The sequence below is a fragment of the Amphibalanus amphitrite genome, unplaced genomic scaffold (genome assembly GCF_019059575.1).
Source record: "Amphibalanus amphitrite isolate SeventyFive unplaced genomic scaffold, NRLGWU_Aamphi_draft 001438F_arrow, whole genome shotgun sequence".
Lineage (NCBI taxonomy): Eukaryota > Metazoa > Arthropoda > Thecostraca > Balanomorpha > Balanidae > Amphibalanus > Amphibalanus amphitrite.
Window position 1 is genome coordinate 120,779 of NW_024882931.1, and position 21,661 is coordinate 142,439.

General features: G+C 46.7%; 1 protein-coding gene across 1 annotated transcript; it reads right to left on the reverse strand.

Annotated features, from left to right (window-relative positions):
- Nucleotides 1-5,363: 5,363 nt before the first annotated feature.
- Nucleotides 5,364-9,921, reverse strand: LOC122373056 (cell migration-inducing and hyaluronan-binding protein-like). The gene is made up of 3 exons (XM_043350798.1): nucleotides 9,238-9,921; nucleotides 6,064-8,927; nucleotides 5,364-5,758 (listed from the first exon to the last, which is right to left on the reverse strand). The coding sequence occupies exons 1-3, from the start codon at nucleotides 9,346-9,348 to the stop codon at nucleotides 5,551-5,553; spliced, it is 3,183 nt and encodes a 1,060-aa protein (XP_043206733.1). The 5' UTR covers nucleotides 9,349-9,921; the 3' UTR covers nucleotides 5,364-5,550.
- Nucleotides 9,922-21,661: the final 11,740 nt, after the last annotated feature.

The following is a 21,661-nucleotide window of genomic DNA, read 5'->3' on the forward strand; positions in this document are numbered from 1 at the left end:
TTTAATGAAAAATAAATGCCAGAACCGTGTTCCTGGTCATCCAATCTATAAAGTCGGGCACAATTTAACTGGTTTTAACAACATTTTAGAAGGTGGGATAGTCCCTTTAAAAAGAAACATACGAAATCAGAACAATCTCAGAGCCTATGAAGCCTATGACTTCATAGCCAGAGCCTATGGCTCAGAGCCTAAGCCTATGACTCACACACTAAGCTTGTGAGTCGTGAGCAGCTTCTTTGTGTGTGAGCAAGTTGTGAGTGAGTGAGTTTGTGAGACGAACGGAGTCGAGAGTCGAGCCGACTCAAAAATCGCTCCTCCGCCCCGCCACCAACCAACACTCAAACGTGAGGATGTGTTTCCAAAACCACGGGACTTGACCGACACCGGCACCGCCGCTTGATGTAGGGAAAGTGAGATCTATCGCCGATTAACAGCGATTCGGTTTACACACGCCGACGCTCTTCCCATGAACAATGGACTTCAGCTGACTTGGGCTGGACAAAGAATAAGCGTGACTTCAGGCCTATGCTTGAACGGTATGCCCATCGGCAACTCGAGCCAAGTCGATTTGGACCTCAAATGCGATAGCAGCGCCAGCACCGGTGGATAGCAAACTACAGCTTTGTATAGATGTCGCCCAAGGCTCGAGTACGAGTACGGGACCTAGAACTGGCGACCCTTGGGCGACCCCAAAAAGACCTTGCGGTTTGGTGCAATCACGCTGCGGTCTGCACAGTGCACAATGCACATTATACATAATGCCCATTCATCAGTTCATAAATAAAGATAAGAGATAAGCATTCGAATTTCGAACTCCGCTATATTACACTATTCGTGTACTATTCCGGGGCTATTCGTAAAGATGTTGGCTTCGTTGAAACTCGAAATACACTGCAGGGCAGGGCTGCGGAGTCGATGGAGTTTCGGTGACTCCGACTCCGACTCCGACACCGGTTTTAAAAAGCAGCTTCGTCTCCGACTCAACAGTTCTTTCAGATATGTGAAGCCGATGAGTTTTCGATGACTCCGACTCCGACTCCGGTTTCCACAATCTACTCCGACCCAGACTCCGGTCAGAATTATCGACTCCGACCGACTCCGAAGTCCGAATACGACTCCGACTACGAATCCGCAGCCTTGCTATGTAACTGACTCTATTTACACGGACATGCTTCGAAGTAACCTACACTGACGGATCCAGGGGGTCTCACAAGACTCAGGGGGTCGCACAAGGTCGCACAAGTATTTGGGGCGCATGCCCCTCCAGCAATGCCCCAAATTGACGATATTTCGCCGTTTCCTCATGAAGAAAGAAAATTTAACACCTCTCAATCGGGAACGTTTGTTTTGAACTGCGCAGTACTTACGTCATAATACAGCGAAACCCGAAGAGTGTTTGGAGATCAAAGAACATTTTTTACCTAGACTAAGCATGCCCCTAATGCACTTCAAACCACTTTTTTAGATCCGCCAATGTTTTTGCACACTGCACGCACTGCATCCCATCTGCCTTTGCATTCAGATAACTTAACCCACGAGCCGCTGGGGGGGGGGCATAAAGTTGCCCCCCCCCCTTTACGTTTTGTGAAATATCTCCGAAACCTGATGAGCTACGAACGTGAAACTTGGCATAGCTTCAAATGAATACCTAGGCAATGTTTGAGGAAAGTTTGGTGGTTGTAGCACCTAAGATGACGTCACAGTGACGTCATAAAGTTTTGTCGTTTTCCGATATGGACCGTTTCTGATGACGCTGAGCTTGAAACTCGACTGTAAATGAACTAGACAGCACCTGCTGTCATCCTAAAACATCTTACTACACTTCCATCTAGTTTCTGACCAATAATCGGCCCTTTATATTCGGTCCCATATATGTGATGTATCGTGAGGAATATGAGAGTCGCAAATCTATAATTTCACTTATGACGTCACTGTGACGTCATTTCAAATGGGATCGACACCAAATTTGGACACAACCTCGGTTAGGTATTCAGGAAGATGTGTGCAAAGTTTCGTTTCTCTATCTCTTCGCGTTGCGACGATATCGTCGCAGAAGTAAAGGGGGGGCAACTTTATGCCCCCCCCCAGCGGCCGGCGGGTGGCGCGGAGGCCCAGCGGCCGCCGGGTTAACCCGCGCCCCGCTGGGGGGGGGGGGGGCAGAATCTGCCCCCCTCCCGTTTTTCGCCAATAACTTCTAAACGCGTTAAGCCAGCGACGTCAAACTTTCAGTACCTTATCATACATCAATTTGACACGTTCCCTGAAAATTTGAGCGAAATCCGTCGGAACATTTTTGAGAAATTGACGTTTTAGTGACGTCATGTTCGCCATTTTCGCCTAAAAAACGGCAAAATTTCAAACGCCGCTAACATCTTCATTTTTAAAGGAATCAAGACGTAACAAAAAAGGTTATACGTGATTCTACTTTGTCTATCAAATGGCTATCTCGGTTTTTTGAAAATTTTGGATTTTGGCCCAATTTTTTTTCTTCAAAAAACTGAGATAGCCATTTGATAGACAAAGTAGAATCACGTATAACCTTTTTTGTTACGTCTTGATTCCTTTAAAAATGAAGATGTTAGCGGCGTTTGAAATTTTGCCGTTTTTGAGGCGAAAAAAACTGAGAAGTGGTCTATGGTCACCTACATACCAATTTTTAAAAAGAATCGGTTCAAAAATGTGGGAGTTATTCAAAATTTTATGACGTCACGGCACACAATTTTTTTTTGAAAAATGATTTTTTGGAAGTTCTAGACCTCGTACGGTAACAAAAATAGCACCATTCGATTTGCCGTGAAAAACTGCATCAGATAGACACCTTTTTAGGCCTTAACAACCAACTTCAAAATTTGACCTCACTTGACCTGACCTTGACCTGACCTCGACCTGAAATTCATCCAGAGGTTGTCCATATCACTTATTGAGTGTGCCTATTGAATTCTAGGAGTAAAATGACCCATAAAACATGTGTCGCACATGCCCTTTTCTATATTTTGTTTTTGGTGACCTGACCTGACCCGAACTGACCTTGACCTTGACCTTTGAATGACATTCTATGCAACGAATATTGTCTTGGCAGTCTAAGAACACGTTTTGGGCAATCAGTCTCAGTCCATTCTTCGGCAACTACGGTACAAGGCCGATACTGTAGAAACTTGAATTTTGTACCCTTGACCTGACCTTGACCTGACATCTGACCTACAAAAAAAAATGGGCTCTTAAAGGGACACTCCCACCTTAACATTAGTTTTGAGTTGAGATAGCCAAATTGGTGGCCATGGCCTGCAAATACCGGTTTGGGCACTCACAACATCGAAAAATGCTTTAATTCGAAGATATGGAATTTCAAACTTGCAGTTCTCGGATTCTAAGGGGCTAATGCATTGGAATGTCCCCTTAGAATTTGTGACGTCAGCGGAGATCTAACGATTTTTAAATCTTAGACTAAAACCATCGTTAACACGTGGTGGTATACGCTGCTTTGCGCGCAACGTCTGTCGCACTTTAAGGCTGCCAAATTATTGCTTCCAAATAAAGTTGCTATTAACAGGGGAGATCCCAAAAAGTAAACAAAAGTAAAAGCCTAATATCTTGAAAACCAGTGAATATTTTTCGGTGAAATTTGGTAGATATTCGTTTTCGCTCTTTCTGAACCAAGGGACATCACTTTCATGCCAATTCATTAACTTTTTTGAAGGTGGGAGGGTCCCTTTAAGATCCGCCTTGTTGAGAGCTTTCGATTGCCGTTTTCCCCGTCTTTTTATGACCATCGGTTCGGAAGTCAGAATCTGCCCCCCCCCCCCCCCCAGCAGGGCGCGTATGGCTGAATAGCCCAGCGGGGCGCGGGTTAAGAATATGCATACCTAAGTACCTATACATATTCGAGAGGCACGGTGGCTAGATCGTGATCGATTTTTAACCCTAGGCAACACATAAGCTGTGCTTGCAACGCTCCCCCCCCCCCCCCCGAGCTAAAATTTTCGACTCTGTAGCCTGCCACCACACAACGCTAGCTTTTGAACTAAGACGTAGAAAAGCTTATACCAGCTAGCAGCATAGACTAGTTCACCGTCTGTCAGCATCCTTAAAAAACAAAAAAATTAAAACGATGAGACCGAGCTGTGAATGCTACCGTGGCTGACAGCCAGAGCCTTGTAACAAGTTAGCAGTTGTTCATCGCGCCGGAACACATCCTGACCCTGACAGTCGACAAATCAGCGGTGACATCGGCACAGCCGACTGACCACCTGTGAATGCTGTGACATCGACAGAATCGTACAGAACAAGACCATAGAAACAGCGGCAGACAGGTGTGCACTCGGCACTGTCATCAGTTCTGTGGTGAGGGCTGAACTGCCGTACCGTCATCGACACAAAGGGTGATACATGTATCCGGTGTGACTGTGATCGAGCGTGCAAAAGGGGAATGTTAGATAGAAGGTAGCAACGTGCTTCGTTACATGGTTAAATACAGCTCCCTGTATTTTTGGGGGCGACACAAAAATGACACGAAGATTGGCTGTAAAGTTTCTTAGGTCAATCATCCATACGAAGATTAAAATTAGCAATTAACTATCTATCGCTTGTTTACACGCTTGTTATCGTATCTTGCCTACTCGAGACAGGAATGACGATACATTGTGCAGCTATTGCTATTGCGGCAATCAATAGTGCCGCAACACAATTACAATTAAGTCGCTATAAAGATCAGTATAGTGAGAAATCGCGTAACCTTTGATTAACATTAGTTTTTTAACTGGAGTAGCAGTTTCGTAGATTGAGCTGAGACTAGCACCATGCAATCAGGGGCTTTTACGGCCCAACAATCAACCTAGACGAAGATATTCCATTTCTCGTTCCGTAAAGAGTGGCTTGTAGAGAAATGCGTGCCTTGCGGCGGAATGCACTATGCAGCCACGTCATCGTCATATTTGGAATTCGGTAAGATCTTGTCGATCGACACGGCTTTTGCCCAGTTCAGAATGTTGATCAGTGCATTGATCTGCATGATCGAGTTACGTGACCATAGCTTAGGTTAGACAGCCGCAATGGCGACAAAGATTTGCTGTGTGTTCTCTGACTCCTCTACCCCCCCCCCTCCCCCGGGAATGGATTCCCTTATAAGAACTAGACGCTGCCATGATCGCCACATGAAATCCTCTAAGCAACATGTCGGGGAGGTTTTTCGACGCAATGCTTTCTACTTTCTACTTGTTGCCGCTACCGATATATTCTGTACAACAAGACTTTTATTAGTGCCAAACAAGTGCCAACAGTTTCCTGGCCACTTGTGACGCCAATATCACTATCACATGTTGTAAGATTCAGGTAGACGGAACCAAAGATTAAGTAACAGTATGCCATCTGCCAAAATCATTTATTAACATGACATAAAACATAAAACAATGAAAATCACCTTTCACCAAATCTGTGCAGCGTTTTTTTCTAATCTAGAATCAAATTCATCCGCTGTCACTGTGCACTAGCACACAGAACCCAAAGTAAGCAAACGCCAAACATGGTATCAATTCACTCTAGGCCGCTCTCATTTTACGAGAACGTAGGCACCGTGAGGGCTCCCTCTGCGGACACGGGCGTCGTCTGGTACTTGGGGTAGGCCCTCTCGCGACAGTCACCGTCCTCATTGTTCGCTTCCTGGATGATCTTCACCACGGGCAGACACTCCCCGTTCTGGTCCTCCTCAGTACCGGGACAGTGCGATGTGGTGTGCTCACCGCGCGGGAACGGATTGGAGAACCTGACGGCCACAGAAAAGGGGTGGTAAGTCATGGACATGAGAGAAGACGGTGTTCAGATGTTCCTTAGAATAAGCTAGTGACATAGGCATGTCCTGTTTCTTTGAGAACTGTGACGCACACAGTACACACACAACTCTACGATGTGTTCAATACATTTCTGAAAAGAGATGGCGAAATTATTGCACCAGGCTCTATCTTTTACGTCTTTTACATCATCATCCTCGCGCCTGTTTCTATTCTTTGTTCGATACAAGTAACAGCATATTCACACCATCTGAAAGGTGTTGAGCGTCGGACATCTCACCTGAAATGTACGGTGCCAACGGCGGAGTCATAGAAGTACTTGCTGTTGGTCTCGTCTGCGTCCACCTCTGCGATTGAGTCTGCCGCCGAGTACGTGTTTGGCGTCACGGTGATCTGCTGGCTGGCTCCGACACACACGGCCACCTTCTGGTAGAGGTCCTGCTGCAGGCCGAAGGGGATGATGACCACCCTCTGCGGCACTGTGGTGTTGAAGTGGACGATGTACGACTCTGCCGTGTTCATAGAGAAACTGACTTGCTGCTCGCCTAGGCTGACCTCCACCTCACTCGCCTGGAGATCGTCGCGTGTCACGAAGGCCTTGGGCCTGGGCTGGCTGCCGGTAACCTTCAGACGGGAGAATCGGTCAGGACAGATGGCCGTGCCCGGACCCCAGTTGGGAGTGAGAACGCAACGCGCGTTCATCAGGACCGGGATCGGACGCACCACACTGGCGAGAGGATACGTGGTCAGCGAGCCGTCCCAGTCGAGCACGATGTTGTGTCGGTTTCCGTCCCTCTCCTTGTAGCCCAATACGGTTCCATCTCCGTCGTAGAAACGTGATCCGCCACTGGGGTCGACAAAGTCAAAAGTGGCGTTTCGCACGCTGGCGATGGGCGAAGAGAAGTACGGGTTAGATGGTTTCTTTCCGATGGCGCCAGCCCCACGCAGCTCGTTGGAAACAAAACCTGCGAATGAACTGTCAACCACATGCACAGGACCTCGGTAGAAGGCTACACCGATTTGGGCGTTCTTTCCCTTCTTTCTGGGAATTGAGCGGTCCAATATGATGGACTGGCCAGATCCAAAGCTCACTCTTCCCGCCGGCTCTCCCTTGTTGTCTGTGTTGCCGACTACCCTGGAGTTGCCGAGCATCTCATGGTGCGGTCTGCGGTCCTCTGGGCCAGCAGAGGCAAAAATAAGTCCAATATGGTTTTCTGCCAGACGGAAGTTGGTGCAGAGTGTCCACATCGACTTGATCCAAACTCCCTCGGTGTTCTTATAAGCGGTGAAATCGTCGATAATCAAGTGCTCGAAGTCACTTCTGGGGTCAGTTGGATCCACCCTTGGGGCATACTTCGCGGGCCCAAACGTGCCATCGTTTCTGAGAATATCATCGAGACGAAGACCGAAATCAAGATTGGAATGAGCTCTGTTGCCACTGAATCCCCTCAGCGCCGTGCGCAGGGACTGGCCGCTGACCAGACCCATGTCGACGTCGGCCGACGGTCCTGTAGGGAGAAGCGGCATCAGAATCCAGATGCCGATGCCGTCTGATCCGGCGGCGACGTTGTTGTTCAGGGTGTTGTCGGGGTTCGTGATCCAGAACGTGCTCACCCGGCCGGCTCTGTCACTTGGCAGCAGCGTCCCGGCCTTGGTTCCGAAGCCGAGGTTGCCCAGGAAGGTGTTGTGCTGCTCTCCGCCATCCTCCAGGAAGTAGCAGTGACCCAGGTGGTTGTAAGCCACGTTGTTCTCGAGAGTTACATTGTGCGTGCCGTGGATTGTCACACAACGGGAGAAGGTATCGTGGATGGAGTTCTGTCTGATAGCTGCATTCTTGCCTGATGTGTCCAAACACATGTGGAAATGGATGGGGTAAGATCCAATGACGGATTGCTGTCCCATGTGGTAAATCTCGGCATTTTCGATCTGAACCGAACTGAAATCCCGCAGCGCCTTAATTTGTCCGCCGAATGTGTCATAGCTGAATCGCTCGCAGAGATTATCGCCGTAGCATTCGTCCTCCATTTCTCCGTGGATTTTAACTTTACGAGTGAGCATGCCAACCTCTGCCCTCATATCAACACCGTCCGTCTCCTCTCCCCAGTGGGTGAAGAAGACAGGACCCTCGATCATAACCTGGTCGTCCTGGCACCCCGCACATTCCAGAAGCGTAAACTGCTCAGCTTGACCCTGGTGGAAGTCTGTTGAAGCTATGACAATGTCGTCTCCCACTTGCCAATCTGTGACAGGTTCAGCCAGGGTTAGCGTCTGCGTAAATGATGGAACCGAGCCTGCAGTAAAAGAGATCATCTCGACGCGACTGACCGGAGTGTAGTTGATTGTAGAGGCCACCGACATGGCAGCGAAAGTAATACCACCAATCGTCTTACTGAGCCAGCCAGTCGACGACCTGTCGTTGCCAAACGTTCCGACCAGCTCGACGCTGTTTTCTGGAGAACCAATGTGACAGATGGCTGCAAAAGCTATGCGCTGTCTAGCGACAAGGTCTCGCATTGCGCTAGACTGCTGTCCGCCAAAGCACATGCTTTCAAAGGCTGCGGCTGTTTCTTCTGGTGTGGATGTTCCGAAAAGCGCCTGTCGCTGCACCACGACAAGCGCGATATTTCCCACCTTGTTTGCTACGTTTGTAAACTTCGCAGGGCCAAACACCCTACGCCAGTTCTTCACGCCGTTGCCCTGAGGGTCAAATTCAAACATGTGAAAACCACTACCACGTGTGTTCTCTGTATCGACAACGCTTTTGATCGCTCCACTTGTGATTTCTTCCCTCGTTGTTTTCGGGAGGGTGGCGTCGAGACGGGTCCACGAAAGTTTGAGCTCGCCGTGAACCTCGAGGACACCAGAACGAACAAGAATGGCTTTCTGGACAGAGGCAGCGCCTTCGCTTTCGTCCCTCTTACCGGTAAGCAGAACCTCAGCCTCAGAGGTGTAGGGACAGTCTTCCGAACCGATCCAGAACTCTCCGCCAGTGATTTCCACCATGTTGGCGGAGAGTTTCAGAGACTCCACGGCAGGGTCGAACACCAGTTTTCCTCCGTCGGCGATGGTGATGGTGTCCATTGGTGGGGGACTTACATCTAGAAGCACAGGCGTGCTGATCGTGACACTGCCCGCGGTCGGAACCTGCAACACGTGAGGACAAGACTGATCAGCATCTGTAGGTACACTGGAATACAACCAGATTCAGTTTTACTGGTTGCCAATTTCAAGTCTTCCAAGGTCAAATGAGCAACGAGAAGTCCCGACCAATGAAACGATTTTGCGCCTTAAAAAAACTCATCTGTCCATCGTATCAATCTGCTGCTCCGTCACTTGTTTCTGTCAACTATGTAGCGCTTTAGCCCTTCACAAAAGTAGCTAAGAAGCAGGACCATCATGACTCCTAGGTATATCGTTCCCACTAAGGTACGTGTAGCAATCTCTTTACCCTCACCTGTCCATCAGGCCAAGACGCCGAGTCACTCCAGGGTGACAGAGTCCACGTGTGGGGGCACTCGGCCCACCCGCCGGCCACCGCCGCTGCCAACAGAAGCAGTCGAAACATCGTGGCTTCTGACGCCCTGACCCCAGCTCGGGACCTTTTATACCCCAACCGGTAGGCGCCGCCATAACGACAAAGGGAGGGCCCTAGCCACACTTGATTTTGATTCCACTAGTCATTCCTGCAATGTTAGTGGGTGTTCTTTGACAGGTGCACATGTGTTAGCGAGAAGCGGAGACGCGAGGCACAAAGCCACGAGCTTTGTCGGCACTTTGTATTCTGTGTTCGACGAGGGAGGTGAGATATTACAGTGGCAAGAGCCACTTGTGTAGTGTGTATAGATGATTGTACCGAACGGCTTCGGTACATGTAATCCTAACCTGGGTCCAATCTAACCTGGGACCCCTGACTCGTCATTTATCTTCTTTTTTTTTGCTCGATCAGCAGCGCCGATATCGAGTTTTTGTCATTTAGCCATTCAGAGCCGATGTCTGAGGGCGATTGTGCTTGAATTTGTGCTGGCTGTTAAGAATGGCTTTAGTAGGTTTCTGGTTAGGTCGTTGTACTCGTAATTACAATGAAATCTGAGAATGGAGCCTACATTTCAGTGACCGTTACACATCGCTTTTAACCTTTAACCCACGCCCTGCTGGGGAGGGTGAGGGGGGGGGGGGGGTGAGCATCCGGCAGTGGTTTCTCGCAAATATCTCAAAGACGGCCGTTTTGGCACACCTTATCATAATCTTTTCTGCACATGTTTTGTACAAGATTTCATACCAAGGCCACTCAAGGTCAGCTCACTCACCTAATAAAACATTTTAACGTCTGCCATTGCTACACCGAGTAACCGATCGATTTGAAACTTTCAGCGATTGATACGAGTAGCAGTGTGTACCGTAAACCGGGGTGAGTTGATATGGATTTTGAGGTTATTCTAGATTTCGTTAAAAGCCACATTCATTTACGGAATTCTTTTTGTGCCAGTTTCATGGCACATGCCTTGGGGAGGCAATAAGCAAAAATGAATAAAAAATGTATATATTAAGCCCCTTTTTTAAAACGCCAAAGTTCATATCAACTCACCACCCCACAGGGGGTGAGTTGATATGATTTTGGATTTTTCAAAATTTATCGGCTAAAGAAGCTCAGAGGTGAGTTGATAAAATGCCAGTGTTTAACCCGCGCCCGGCTGGGGGTCCTGGATTTCCACGCCCTGCTGGGGGGGGGGGGGGTGTTTGAACACCCCCCCCCTTGTAACTCGGCTCCTGGGCCACGTAGCGATACGCGGAAGGCGGCGTTCGAAAGAGCGTCAAAAATAATGACGAAATCACTTCGGTCAATTTTTTGGTCAGGTCAAAGGTCAGGTCACCAGAGGTCATTGAAGGCAAAATTTCGCCGATTTCCAGGTCGAATGTCGAAAATTTCCAAGAAGCCAACGCATAACTCGGGAACCAATAGAGCTACAGCGCCGCGGAAAAGCGCATTCGATAGCCCTATTAACGCCCTTTCTGAGCAATTCTCTCAGATTTGAGCTAACGTCAACGGTTTTGCCTGCAGGGGGCAAAAACTGCAAAAATAGCCGGTTTTTTCGAAAACAGTTTTTCTGCAATAACTTTTGACCCAAGCCTTGTACGAGCTTACTTTTACCGGCATCGTGTTCCTCTCGTCAAGACGCATCGAATGAACTATAACTTGACCTTGAAAGGTCAACTTGAAAATTTGACCTCAGGTCAAGGTCATGACCTGACCGGAAAGGGTCATGTTGCATATCAGTCGATCCGTATCGTCGAGCTGAACACATCTAAGGCGTTTTCATCGCTCTAGCATGCCTCTATCAAAAGTTATTTGCGAAAAACTGTTAGATACCATTCGTGACCTAAGATGACCTCAGGGCATAAACAAGGGTCACGGACACCATTTTCAAGTTCAGTGTGTCTAAAACACTTGTAATTCGGTGTTTGGGAGTGTTTATAATGTCTTTCATCCAAAAGAGGCGCATTTCAATTTTCTCCCATTGACTTATAATGGGGAGGTCGCAAAATTGACCTGACCTTAGGTCATCGATATCAAAATTCTGAGATATACATTTTGTACATGCTATTGCTTTTAGCAATCGCTGAAAGTTTCAAAGCGATCGGTCACTCGGTGTAGCTATGACAGACTTTGAAGGTTTTTATGAGGTGAGGTCACTTCAAGTGACCTGGTGACCTGACCTTGAATGACCTTGGTCTGAAATTTTCACAACATGTGTAGAATCGATGTATGATAAGGTGTACCAAAAACGGCGGCGCTTCGCGCCGCCGTTTTTGAGATATTCGCGAAAAACCACAAGGGGGGTGTTCAAACACCCCCCCCCCCAGCAGGGCGCGGGTTAAAAAAAGGATGAGAGAACACATCCTGAAAGAAACCATTAGAAAAATGCTAGTAGTTTGGCAGCAGACCTCACATTCATGAAAACGCAATCATGTCCAACACAGCGCGATCAAAATGGCTTGATTTTAGCAGCATCATTTTTTTCGCTTTATGATACTTAGTTTTACTTAGAACATTCTGAACTTGGCTAGTCACGTGTCCTCAAGCCAACGGTATCAAAACTGGCAATATATTTTGGAATTACAAGTGTATTTTCTTGTAATTAAAACACATTGTCAGTTGCGGGTCAAGGTTGATATGCCTCTGACATAAATAATGGATTGAAATGAAAGAATACATATACTTCTGAGCTTTTGTTGACTGGTAGTCAACAAAATATTAATGAAGTGAAGTGAAGCGAATCTAATTCGGACTGTATTCTAAGCGACATAAAACAGAATTCGGCATCAAAAGCCAAAATTAACCCTCGCACTTATAGGCGGGCGAACGGACCACCTCGGCTTTTCGCACATAACTCGCGCAAAAAGCGGCCGATCACGACGAAACTTTCAGTACCTCTCGAGTTTATCAATTTTACACATGTTCTAAAGATTTCATGACTCTGACTCAAATGGTTTTTGACTTGTGACCTGATTCTCGAGACCATGCTTGGCCGGAATCGCGATTTGGCGTAGTCGGCTCACATTATCCGCGCATTTCCAGTCTTTTTGTGATTGTAACGTCCAAACATGTAAATGATGTTGGTCCCACGCAGTATTTTGGGTGTCAACTGTCAAGGTCACCTGAAGGTCAGGTCAGGTCATTGACCTTTGGTGACCTCGGTTCACTTTTTGGAGTTTTACATGTTTCTAGGGTAGTTTTTTTTTCGGGCCGATTTCGAATTTAACATGCATTTGATCATTTATGAAGTAGTTTTAGTGCCTTCGTAACATGTTACGACACCGTCAGTGGTAGCTGACACTTGACACTCCCTATGTATAGCCGGCAGGACACCTACTGGTTGACCTGACCTGACCTGACCTGGCCTAAATGTACGAAGACATCTGTGAGCAAAACTAACATGACATTCGCGATCAGCAACAGCCAAAAAATAATAAACTCGCTTTACGAACTTCAAATAACCCCCTATTTTCCCGACTTCTGGGTAATTGACCTGGCCTGGAAGGTTAACCAATGACCAAGTTGGTTATCATCGGCTTCCTCGCGTCTCGGGCAACACGCTCATTTTTTCCGCGAAGCTCTAGCTCCACCAGGGGCCAAACGACGATGGGATTCCAACGGACCCCCCCCCCCCCATACGTTAAACGCTGGCAAAACACGAATACGGGCGAGGGCTAAACACCAGTCAATTTCTTTATATTGTTTGTTCCATTTCATTTTGCCTCTCATTCTCGGTTGGCAACTGCCAAGCAGGAAAACTAATCAGTTTCACGAGATCAGAATTCCCGCGCTGTTAGCCATACAGAAATGACAGTTCTGTCATTTTCGAAACTACGAATAAATATAACAGTTTTTTTAATCTGTATGTAATATAGGTGTTCTATAGTGTTCCTTTGTAGCTTGTAGGGAGCCATCTTGAGACTTGACAGGGAGCTGTGCTGTGCCTTTTGCATGTTAGGTATGTCCACAGAAAAAAAAACTTTGGGGTTACTGATGTTAGTTGTCGGACCTTCGTCCCCGTCTTGAGTTGAGATTCAGTTTCATAACGTTTCGGCCAGTTACTCTCCGGCCGTCGTCACTCGTCAGGTGTTCTTTGACCCTCAAGGACCTGGATGTTGGTGGCGTTGCGCCGTACGCGTCAAACAGTTCGAAAGCTCCTGTAGTCAGCGGGAATCGAACTCGGGTTTCCCCGGTGATGGTCCACGGTTGTAACCACTCCACTATCGAGGCAGGCTTGACTACGGCCGGAGAAGCTACTGGCTGAAACGTTGTGAAACTAACATCTCAACTCAAGACGGGGACGAAAGTCCGACAACTAACATCAGTGATACTAACAGGCCTCGTCTCAAGCATTCAGAAAAAAACTAAAGCTTTTGGGGTTGATGGAATGATGTGGGGAAAGAAAAGGAGAAGAGTTGGTCTAATTGACTTTGTCTTACCTGCAGACCCATATTTCATGCTAATTTGCATGCCTACCAGCCTGGTATCAGCTTTTATCATGCATATCAACTCACCACCTGATGGCATATCAACTCACCACCTGTCACTTTTCTTAAAATTATAAAAAAGCGTTGTTATAGGTGAAACCCAAAACTACCTGGGATCAACAGTAAATTGATGGTAGTTTCTTTCCCAGTGCATGTTGTTTCATGAATATCCACCGTCTTTGCTGTAGGGTGGGGACTTTTCCTTAGTTTCAAAATCAGAAGAAAAAAAGGACTTTGAAAAAAGTAATGTGTTAAGAAGGCACTGCACCACATGCATGCCTTTCTCAGCTATATGCATCACTTATTGGTTGCTTCACTTCACAGAAAAATAAAACTAAAAATTGGTTTACAAATGGATGAGCAGCACACATTTTAACATTTTTCGAGCAATTTATATCAACTCACCACCCCATATCAACTCACCCCGGTTTACGGTACCTACAAATGTTCATCTCGGAATTTTGATATCGGTGACATAAGGTCAGGTCAATTTTGCGTCCTCCCCAAGTCCCCATTAGGTATAATTCAATGGGAGAAAATTGAAAGGCGGCTCTTTTGGACGAACGTCATTCTAACCACTCTCAATCACTGAAGTACAAGTAACTATCACACTCATCAACGTGCACAGGGTGCTTTATGTCAGACATGCACCGGCTGCGCTGCGCTCCCTCTTTGTGCCGCGACGGTCTCAGTCAGGAAACCACAAACTTCCGATCGTCACCTGCAGTTGTCTCGCTGCAGACTGGAGGCAACAAGACGGCCATTCGTACACAGAGCCATCTCGGTTTGAAATGCGGTGCCATGATGAGTGCCGGAGTCGCGGCGCGTTAGCCAAGCTGAGAAAGCGACGCTAAAACGGTGTGTAGGTCACACTTCGGATCACCTGCCGATGCTCCTCTTGCTGCGCCACCTGTCATCGTCTGACCTTCGCCCCAGTGGGGGGGGGGGGGCATATGTTACCACCCTGTCGCGTTTTTTGCGTGTGAATAAAAAACCGCGGCGTGTAGCGCCGCGCCGCTTGGGGTAGCTTTTGGTACATCAATTTTGGACAATGTGTGAAAGTTTTGACCCCAGGTCATGTCAGGTCAGGTCACCAGGTCAAGTTAACTGACCAAGCCTAAAAAAGTTTGCAATCCTGTCCAGCCTGCAGTGTTTGTCAGAAAGGTTTTAAACTTGGTGGATTACATGCTGTTATGGGCGCCTACAACTTGTATATCTCGGATTTCTTATATCCGTGACCTAAGGTCAGGTCAGTGGCGTGACCTTTCCATCACAAGTCAATGGAGAAAAATGAAAATGCCTCTAGATCCGTGTGTACGCATAGGAACAGTCCAAATATTTCAGAATCACAGTGATTTAGACCACTCGTGATGACCAAGGTGTCATTTTTGCTGATAGCCTCTAGAAAGGTCATCCGAGGTCATTTGAGGCTACAAACAGTTTTTTGCCAATAACTCGCGATTGGAAAGAGATAGAACGCTGGGGATGGTTTCATTGTGTTTGTCTTGTTGAAACGCATTGACTGATATGCAACATGACCTTTTCCGGTCAGGTCATGACCTTGACCAGAGGTCAAATTTTCAAATTGACCTTTCAAGGTCAAATTATAGTTCATTCGACGCGTCTCGGAGAGGAGAACACGATTCTGGCAATAGAAATGTCGTGTCATTTTGGAGTCGAAAGTTATTGTCGAAAAACACTTTTCGTAAAAACAGCTATTTTTGGAGTTTTTGCCCTCTGGAGGCTAAACCGTTGACCTGAGGTCAATTTTGATAATGACTTTATCAAAAGAAGAGTTCAAAAGCTATCGATTGCTTTTCAATGCGTTTTTCTAGCTACCATAGTTCCTGAGATAGCGGCATGTTTTCTGAAAAATATAATGACAATTGGCAAATTTTGACATTTGATGACCTCTGGTGACCCCAATATTGCTCTAAGGTGAAAAATGACTGAAATACTTTCAAACGTACGCATTGAGAGCTATCGACTGCTTTTTACCGCGTCTTTCTAGCCCTCTTAGTTTTTGAGTTAGAGGTGGGTGGTAACATATGCCCCCCCCCCCCCCCACTAGGGCGAAGTTGGCTGAGACCGCCACTGGGGCGCGGGTTAAGCTTGTGTCACTACTCACTTTACATTGCGTATGGTTTAAAATATTTTAAATGTACTGTACTTTGATGCCTCTATGACGATTATCTCGAATTCAGCTTGACACGGATCGACTGATATGTAACATGAATGAACCTTTCCCAGTCAGCTCGTGACCTTGACCTGAGGCCAAATTTTCAAAATGACCTTTCAAGGTCAAATTAAAGTTCATTCGATGGGCCTTGACGAGAGGAACACGAATTGAGGCAAAAGTTATTGCAGAAAATCTGTTTAAGAAAAAATCGTTTATTTTCGCAGTGTTTTCCCTGGAGGCCAAACCGTTGACGCTAGGTCAATTCTGAGAGAAACACTCAGAAAGAGTGTAACAGGACTATCAAATGAGCTTTTCCGGGGCGCTCTAGCTCTATTAGTTTCCGAGATATGCGTTGGCTTGTTGCAAATTGTCGACATTCGATCTAAAAATCGATGATTTTCTTTGCATTCAGTGACCTCTGATGACCTGATCTTTGACCTGGCCAAAAAAAGTATCTCTTTTTATCTCTTTCTATCTCTTTCAATCGTTCGAAACATTTGAATAAGTCTGAACTTTGTCATTATGAGTTATTAAACCTGGCTTAACCCTCACCGACACAGGCCATTTTGCGTCCTTCGACGGCACAAGGGGTTGGTACTTGGTAGGCCAGTTGGTTGGTACGACCCCCTCGCGTTTGGCCCCTGACTGAGCTAGAAAAAAATGAGCGTGCTGCCCGTGACGAGAGAAAGCCGATGATACCCAATTCAAGGGTCCTAGATCACCGATTGACCTTCCAGGTCAGATGAATGACCCAAAAGTCGGGAAAATCGGGACTTGTTAGAACGTCGTAAAATGTGACTGCTAGGTATAGTGTTTTTCGGGGTGCTGATCACGAATATCATGTTAGTTTTGATCGTAGATGATGTCTCCATGCATTTAGTCCAGGTCGGGTCAGGTTAGGTCAGGTCAACCAGTAGGGGTTTTGCTGGGTATTCGTAGTAGGTGCAGGGTTGTATACCAATCAAGTCGATTGAATTGATTGATTTGTTTCAACGCGTATTTTGAGTTGATTGGATTGAGTCGATTGACTTTTCGAGATGACTGGTTGACTGACTCGTTTGGCTTTAGCGACTGGTTGACTGATTTGATTCCCGAAAATTAGAGTGACTCGTATGATTGAGTCGATTGAATGGAAAGTTCAAATAAGTTTTAGTTGACGAAAAATAATGACACCAATTGGTGACATCAAAGATCACAAAACTACACTGAAAACTGCTTGTCATCACAACTGCAATATGGGGTAGAAGGCCAAATAAAGAACAGGGCCTAAACATGAACAGCCAACTTTGACTTTCAACTGCAATAACTGCTCCAATCCTGGTGATAGAACCTGGCGATGCACATACCTACCTTTCTGCACTCAGCAGGAAACGTTTTTTTTTTTAAATCCAGATGATAAAGTGCAAGGCCCTATATACTAATAAAGTGTGATTAATTAATAATTCACACCTCCACATCTCCTCAGAAACAACCCACTGAACGGTTAGGGCCTTGCACTGAACTCTATAAATATCTGAAACCCCTACAAAAATAACTGAGACAAAAGCGCCGTTTTCGTCTCGCTAATTACGTTTACGGGCCTAATTAATAGCTAATTTGCTGCATTGTTTAATTTGCAGCAGAACGTTTGTTGATCCTTTTCTCCTGAGAGCCTAATCATAACATATTTAATATATTTCATTTTCCTTAAAATATTTTACCGAATTTTATTAATAGTGGTTTTATTTCAAATGATATCATAATCAAAACGAAATTGGTGTTGTACAACCGATTTATTTTATGATGAGCTACCATACTACATGATAATCAATGACGTCATCTTACCAAAAAATCAAAATACGTAGAATAAGGATTTATAAAAGCTTAGCATACTTATTGGCAAAAAACGCAGTCTCACCGTGCCGTTTTCGCGTTTTAATTTTTCTTCACTATGATCTTGCAATTTATCAACTTTATTTCATAAATGTACAAGATTAATCACAGGCTATATTAATAAGGAAAGGAAGGAATGATTGACCTACCTCACAGGTACCTATCTACCTTCGTTAGTACTGTTGGTAGCCAGTGGACACATCTAGGCAGGTAAGTAGGTACCTACCTGCTTTCCTGCTGTCTTCATAAAGCATACCTAATGAAGTTGTCAAATTTGTAGCACATTTTCAACACTTTCATATGGTGTCAGTGTGGCATGAAACCTAGCTAGGTTCATTATGTTCAGGATTCATTTCAGAAGAGCTCCGCATAACTCACATAAGAGACAGACAGGGGCTTTACATGAGGTAGATGGCCTGATGACTTAGCTGGAATATGGCCAAAATTAAATTGACAACTTTTAGGTGAAAGGTGGTGATTTGGGTTAAGGGGCGAGTCAACTACTGGGTTATTTTGCACCCATTAAATGAAACTTCTGCTCCAATTCTACCCATTGAACCTCAGTATCATGATCCACCTGTCCATCACTAGGTATCCTTCCTTATGACATAGAAACTTTGAATGGCATGGTAATTTATAATTTTAAATGACAATATTTTTATGTTTCTTCTGTAGGTACCAGGCCCGACTGGAAAAAATGCCTCCACTACGCTGAAGTTCTCGGCGGAGGTGATGCGCCGAAATTTCGGCGCAAGGGTTTATGCGCCGAAATTATTTTACCAAGCCATGCTTCATGCGCCGAAAATTTTCAAGGCTTACTGATGGCTGCAGGCTGTAGCCACGCACTTTTCGTCGAGGGGGGGGGGGGGGCTGGCGTGTGTGTGTGACTGTCTTCCAGTGACTACTGTCTACAGACGGTTGTTGGCACGGTTGACGGGATCGGGCAGACAAAAGACATCAGCAGGCCATGCGGGACCGAGCAACAGGGTTCGCTATCACAAAATTTCCTGACTCACAAACTCACTGGCATGTTCCATAACGTAACCTTTATTTTGTTGCCCGGCTCTGATCAGCAGTAGTGCCCAGCCGGTGACTGACGCCTGACAGGGCCTTCAACAGGCGTGGTGCAAGCACGGCCGATGGGATCGGGCAGATACCAGGCCACGCGGGACCGATTGCCAGCGTCCGCTCACAAACCACACGCCGGAAATACAGGAATCACAACGGTCAATACACACACGATAGCATACGTTATCTGAACTAGGGGATCCAACAATCCATAACCTCACTCTGGATCGGTGAACTGTTCCCGCCGTGGGAGAGTCGCAATCAGGTTCACTGAACATGACTTAAATACCCTGAGACGAACACGAGACAAGATAAGTGATATTTAAGATGTTTAACTCCCGAAGACATTTAACCCTCGCCGGCCGAGGGGGGGTGGTGCCACCCCCGGACGTTTTTTTCGCGATTTACGCCGAAGTACGCCGAAAATTTCGGCGCAAGCCGTCGATTTACGCCGAAGTACGCCGAAAATTTTCGGCGCAAACGCCCAACTACGCTCGAGTTCTCGACGAAAGCGTGCATTTTTTCCAGTCGGGGTACCAGGTAGGTAGGTAGGTACACTAGACTGCTATGGACACTTTTCCAAGTTGGTGGGGCAAAAAACCTAATGTATATCTTGGTTTGAGTCGTTTGATTGAGTTGATTGATTCCTTTCATTGGCGCGTTTGAGTCGATTGAATCAATTCCCGAAAACTGCTCTGACTTGATTGATTTGATTGGTTTCCCAAATTTGTCGTGATTGAATTGATTGCTATTGATTGAGTCGTATACAACCCTGAGTAGGTGTCAACCGCCTCTGACAGCTTCGTAACATGTTACGAAGGCACCAAAACCACTTCGTAAATGTTCATATGGTATGGTTGCTAAATTCGAAATCAGCTTAACAAACTGGCCTAGAAACATGTTAACCCTCGCCCGTAAACGGCGATCTGCCACCTTCGCCCATGCAGGGGGGGGGGGGGGGGTTGGTGCGACCCCCCCCCCCTTGGCGTTTGAAAACGGAGCGTCGTAGAGCTTAGCGGAAAAAACCAACGGATTGCTCTCGCCGAGATCTCGCGATTGGTGGTATATTTTTTGGTCCTAGGTCAACATTTGACCTACTTTTGACCGGTCAAAGGTCAAATTTTTCGGAAAAATAGACTTTTTCAACTTTCCGCGGCGATTGCGGCAAAACGGTGGGAGATATCGACTTGAAACCTTCACTATCGTGTTCCTTGATCAATTCTCTATTGTTTGGTATGTATTTCGTTTCCCTAGCTCTAAAAATGGCGCGTTGGGAGCGCCGGAAGTCGGCAAGGTCACAGTCGGTGGCAGAAATTCGAAAAATCAAAATTTAAATTTTTGAAATCTGATTGTATTTTTGGATTTGGGAGGTCCATTTGCTCCCTATAGAAGCTAATATTGCTGCATATTCCCATCGAGGTGACAAGAATTAGCAAAATAGTGGTTCGGGCGCTTTTCAAAAATAGTACCGGACGCTGTTCCTCTTGTGACGTCATAGCTCCGTGACCTGACCTGACCCGGTCAAGTTTCTTATACCATATGATAGCCAATACTTGCCCCAACATGCATGGGAAGTTTCATCACGATCCATCAACCGATGTCCGTACCACCGGCAGGAAACCTCGGGCGTTGGCACTCAGTTTGTGAAAATCCGGCCGGAGGCTGTTCCCTTTGTGACGTCATAACTCCGTGACCTGACATGACCCGGTCAAATTTTTTTTATCAAAAGATGCGCAAGGTTTGCCCCATAAGGTACCCAAAATTTGGCGGCGCTGCGCGCCGCCGTTTTTGCACTATTTCCGAAAAACCTCAGGGGGGGGGTTGCACCAACCCCCCCTACATGGGCGAGGGTTAAACTCGAAAAAGTGAACCGAGGTCAACAAAGGTCAATGACCTGACCTGACCCTCAGGTGACCTTGACACCCACCCTAATGCATGGGACCAACATCATTTCACATGTTTGAACGCTTGAAACAACGAAAAGACTGGAAACGCGCGGCTAATGCGGGCCGACATACGCCGAATCGCGATTCCGGCCAAACGTGGTCTCGAAAAGTAGGTCACATGTCAAAGGTCATATGGGTCAGGGTCATGAAATTTTCAAGGTAGGTGTAGAATTGATCATTTCGAGGGTACTGAAAGTTTCGTCGCGATCGGCCGCTTTTTACGCGACTTATTCGCGAAAAACCAAAAGGGGGTTGTCCGTTCGACTCCCCTCCTACGGGTGAGGGTTAAAATTGGGTATCATCGGTTTTTTATCGTCACGGGCAACGCGTTCGCTTTTTTTCAGCGAAGCTGTAGCTCGATCAGGGGCCAAACGGCAAGAACCCCTCCCTCCCCCGCTTATACGTTGGCGGCTGGAAAAACACCAAAACGGGCGAGGGCTTAGTTATTACTGCTTGATTAACAGTTATTGGCCAATTTGTCGCTGCTAAAAAAAAACTCTACTGCCGTTCATCACCGTCCCTAGGCCACCTCCTATCCCGATCAACGATTCTTCAGCTGGACCTCTGCCCTATGAGTTGACCCGTGCCGGCTCCCGAGCGCACGTCTAGATCCGCCTCTGTTTCCGATAGGCGGGGAGCGTCGAGGGTCCGTATCTGTTTGGTCAGCCACGTCCGTTGCACTGACTCAACTTGGACGGCCGTGAACGCGGCGCGATAAGATGTCCCACTCACCAGCCCTCAGCTCAAATTCAGCCAATATTACCGTCTGCCTGCCTGGTGCAGTCCGTCGT

Coding starts and splice junctions, on each gene's coding strand:
- LOC122373056 (XM_043350798.1), bottom strand. CDS start 9,348: ATGTTTCGACTGCTTCTGTTGGCAGCGGCGGTGGCCGGCGGGTGGGCC. Junction 8,928..9,237: donor CGTCTTGGCCTGATGGACAG/GTGAGGGTAAAG, acceptor CACGTGTTGCAG/GTTCCGACCGCGGGCAGTGT. Junction 5,759..6,063: donor GTTGGCACCGTACATTTCAG/GTGAGATGTCCG, acceptor TGTGGCCGTCAG/GTTCTCCAATCCGTTCCCGC.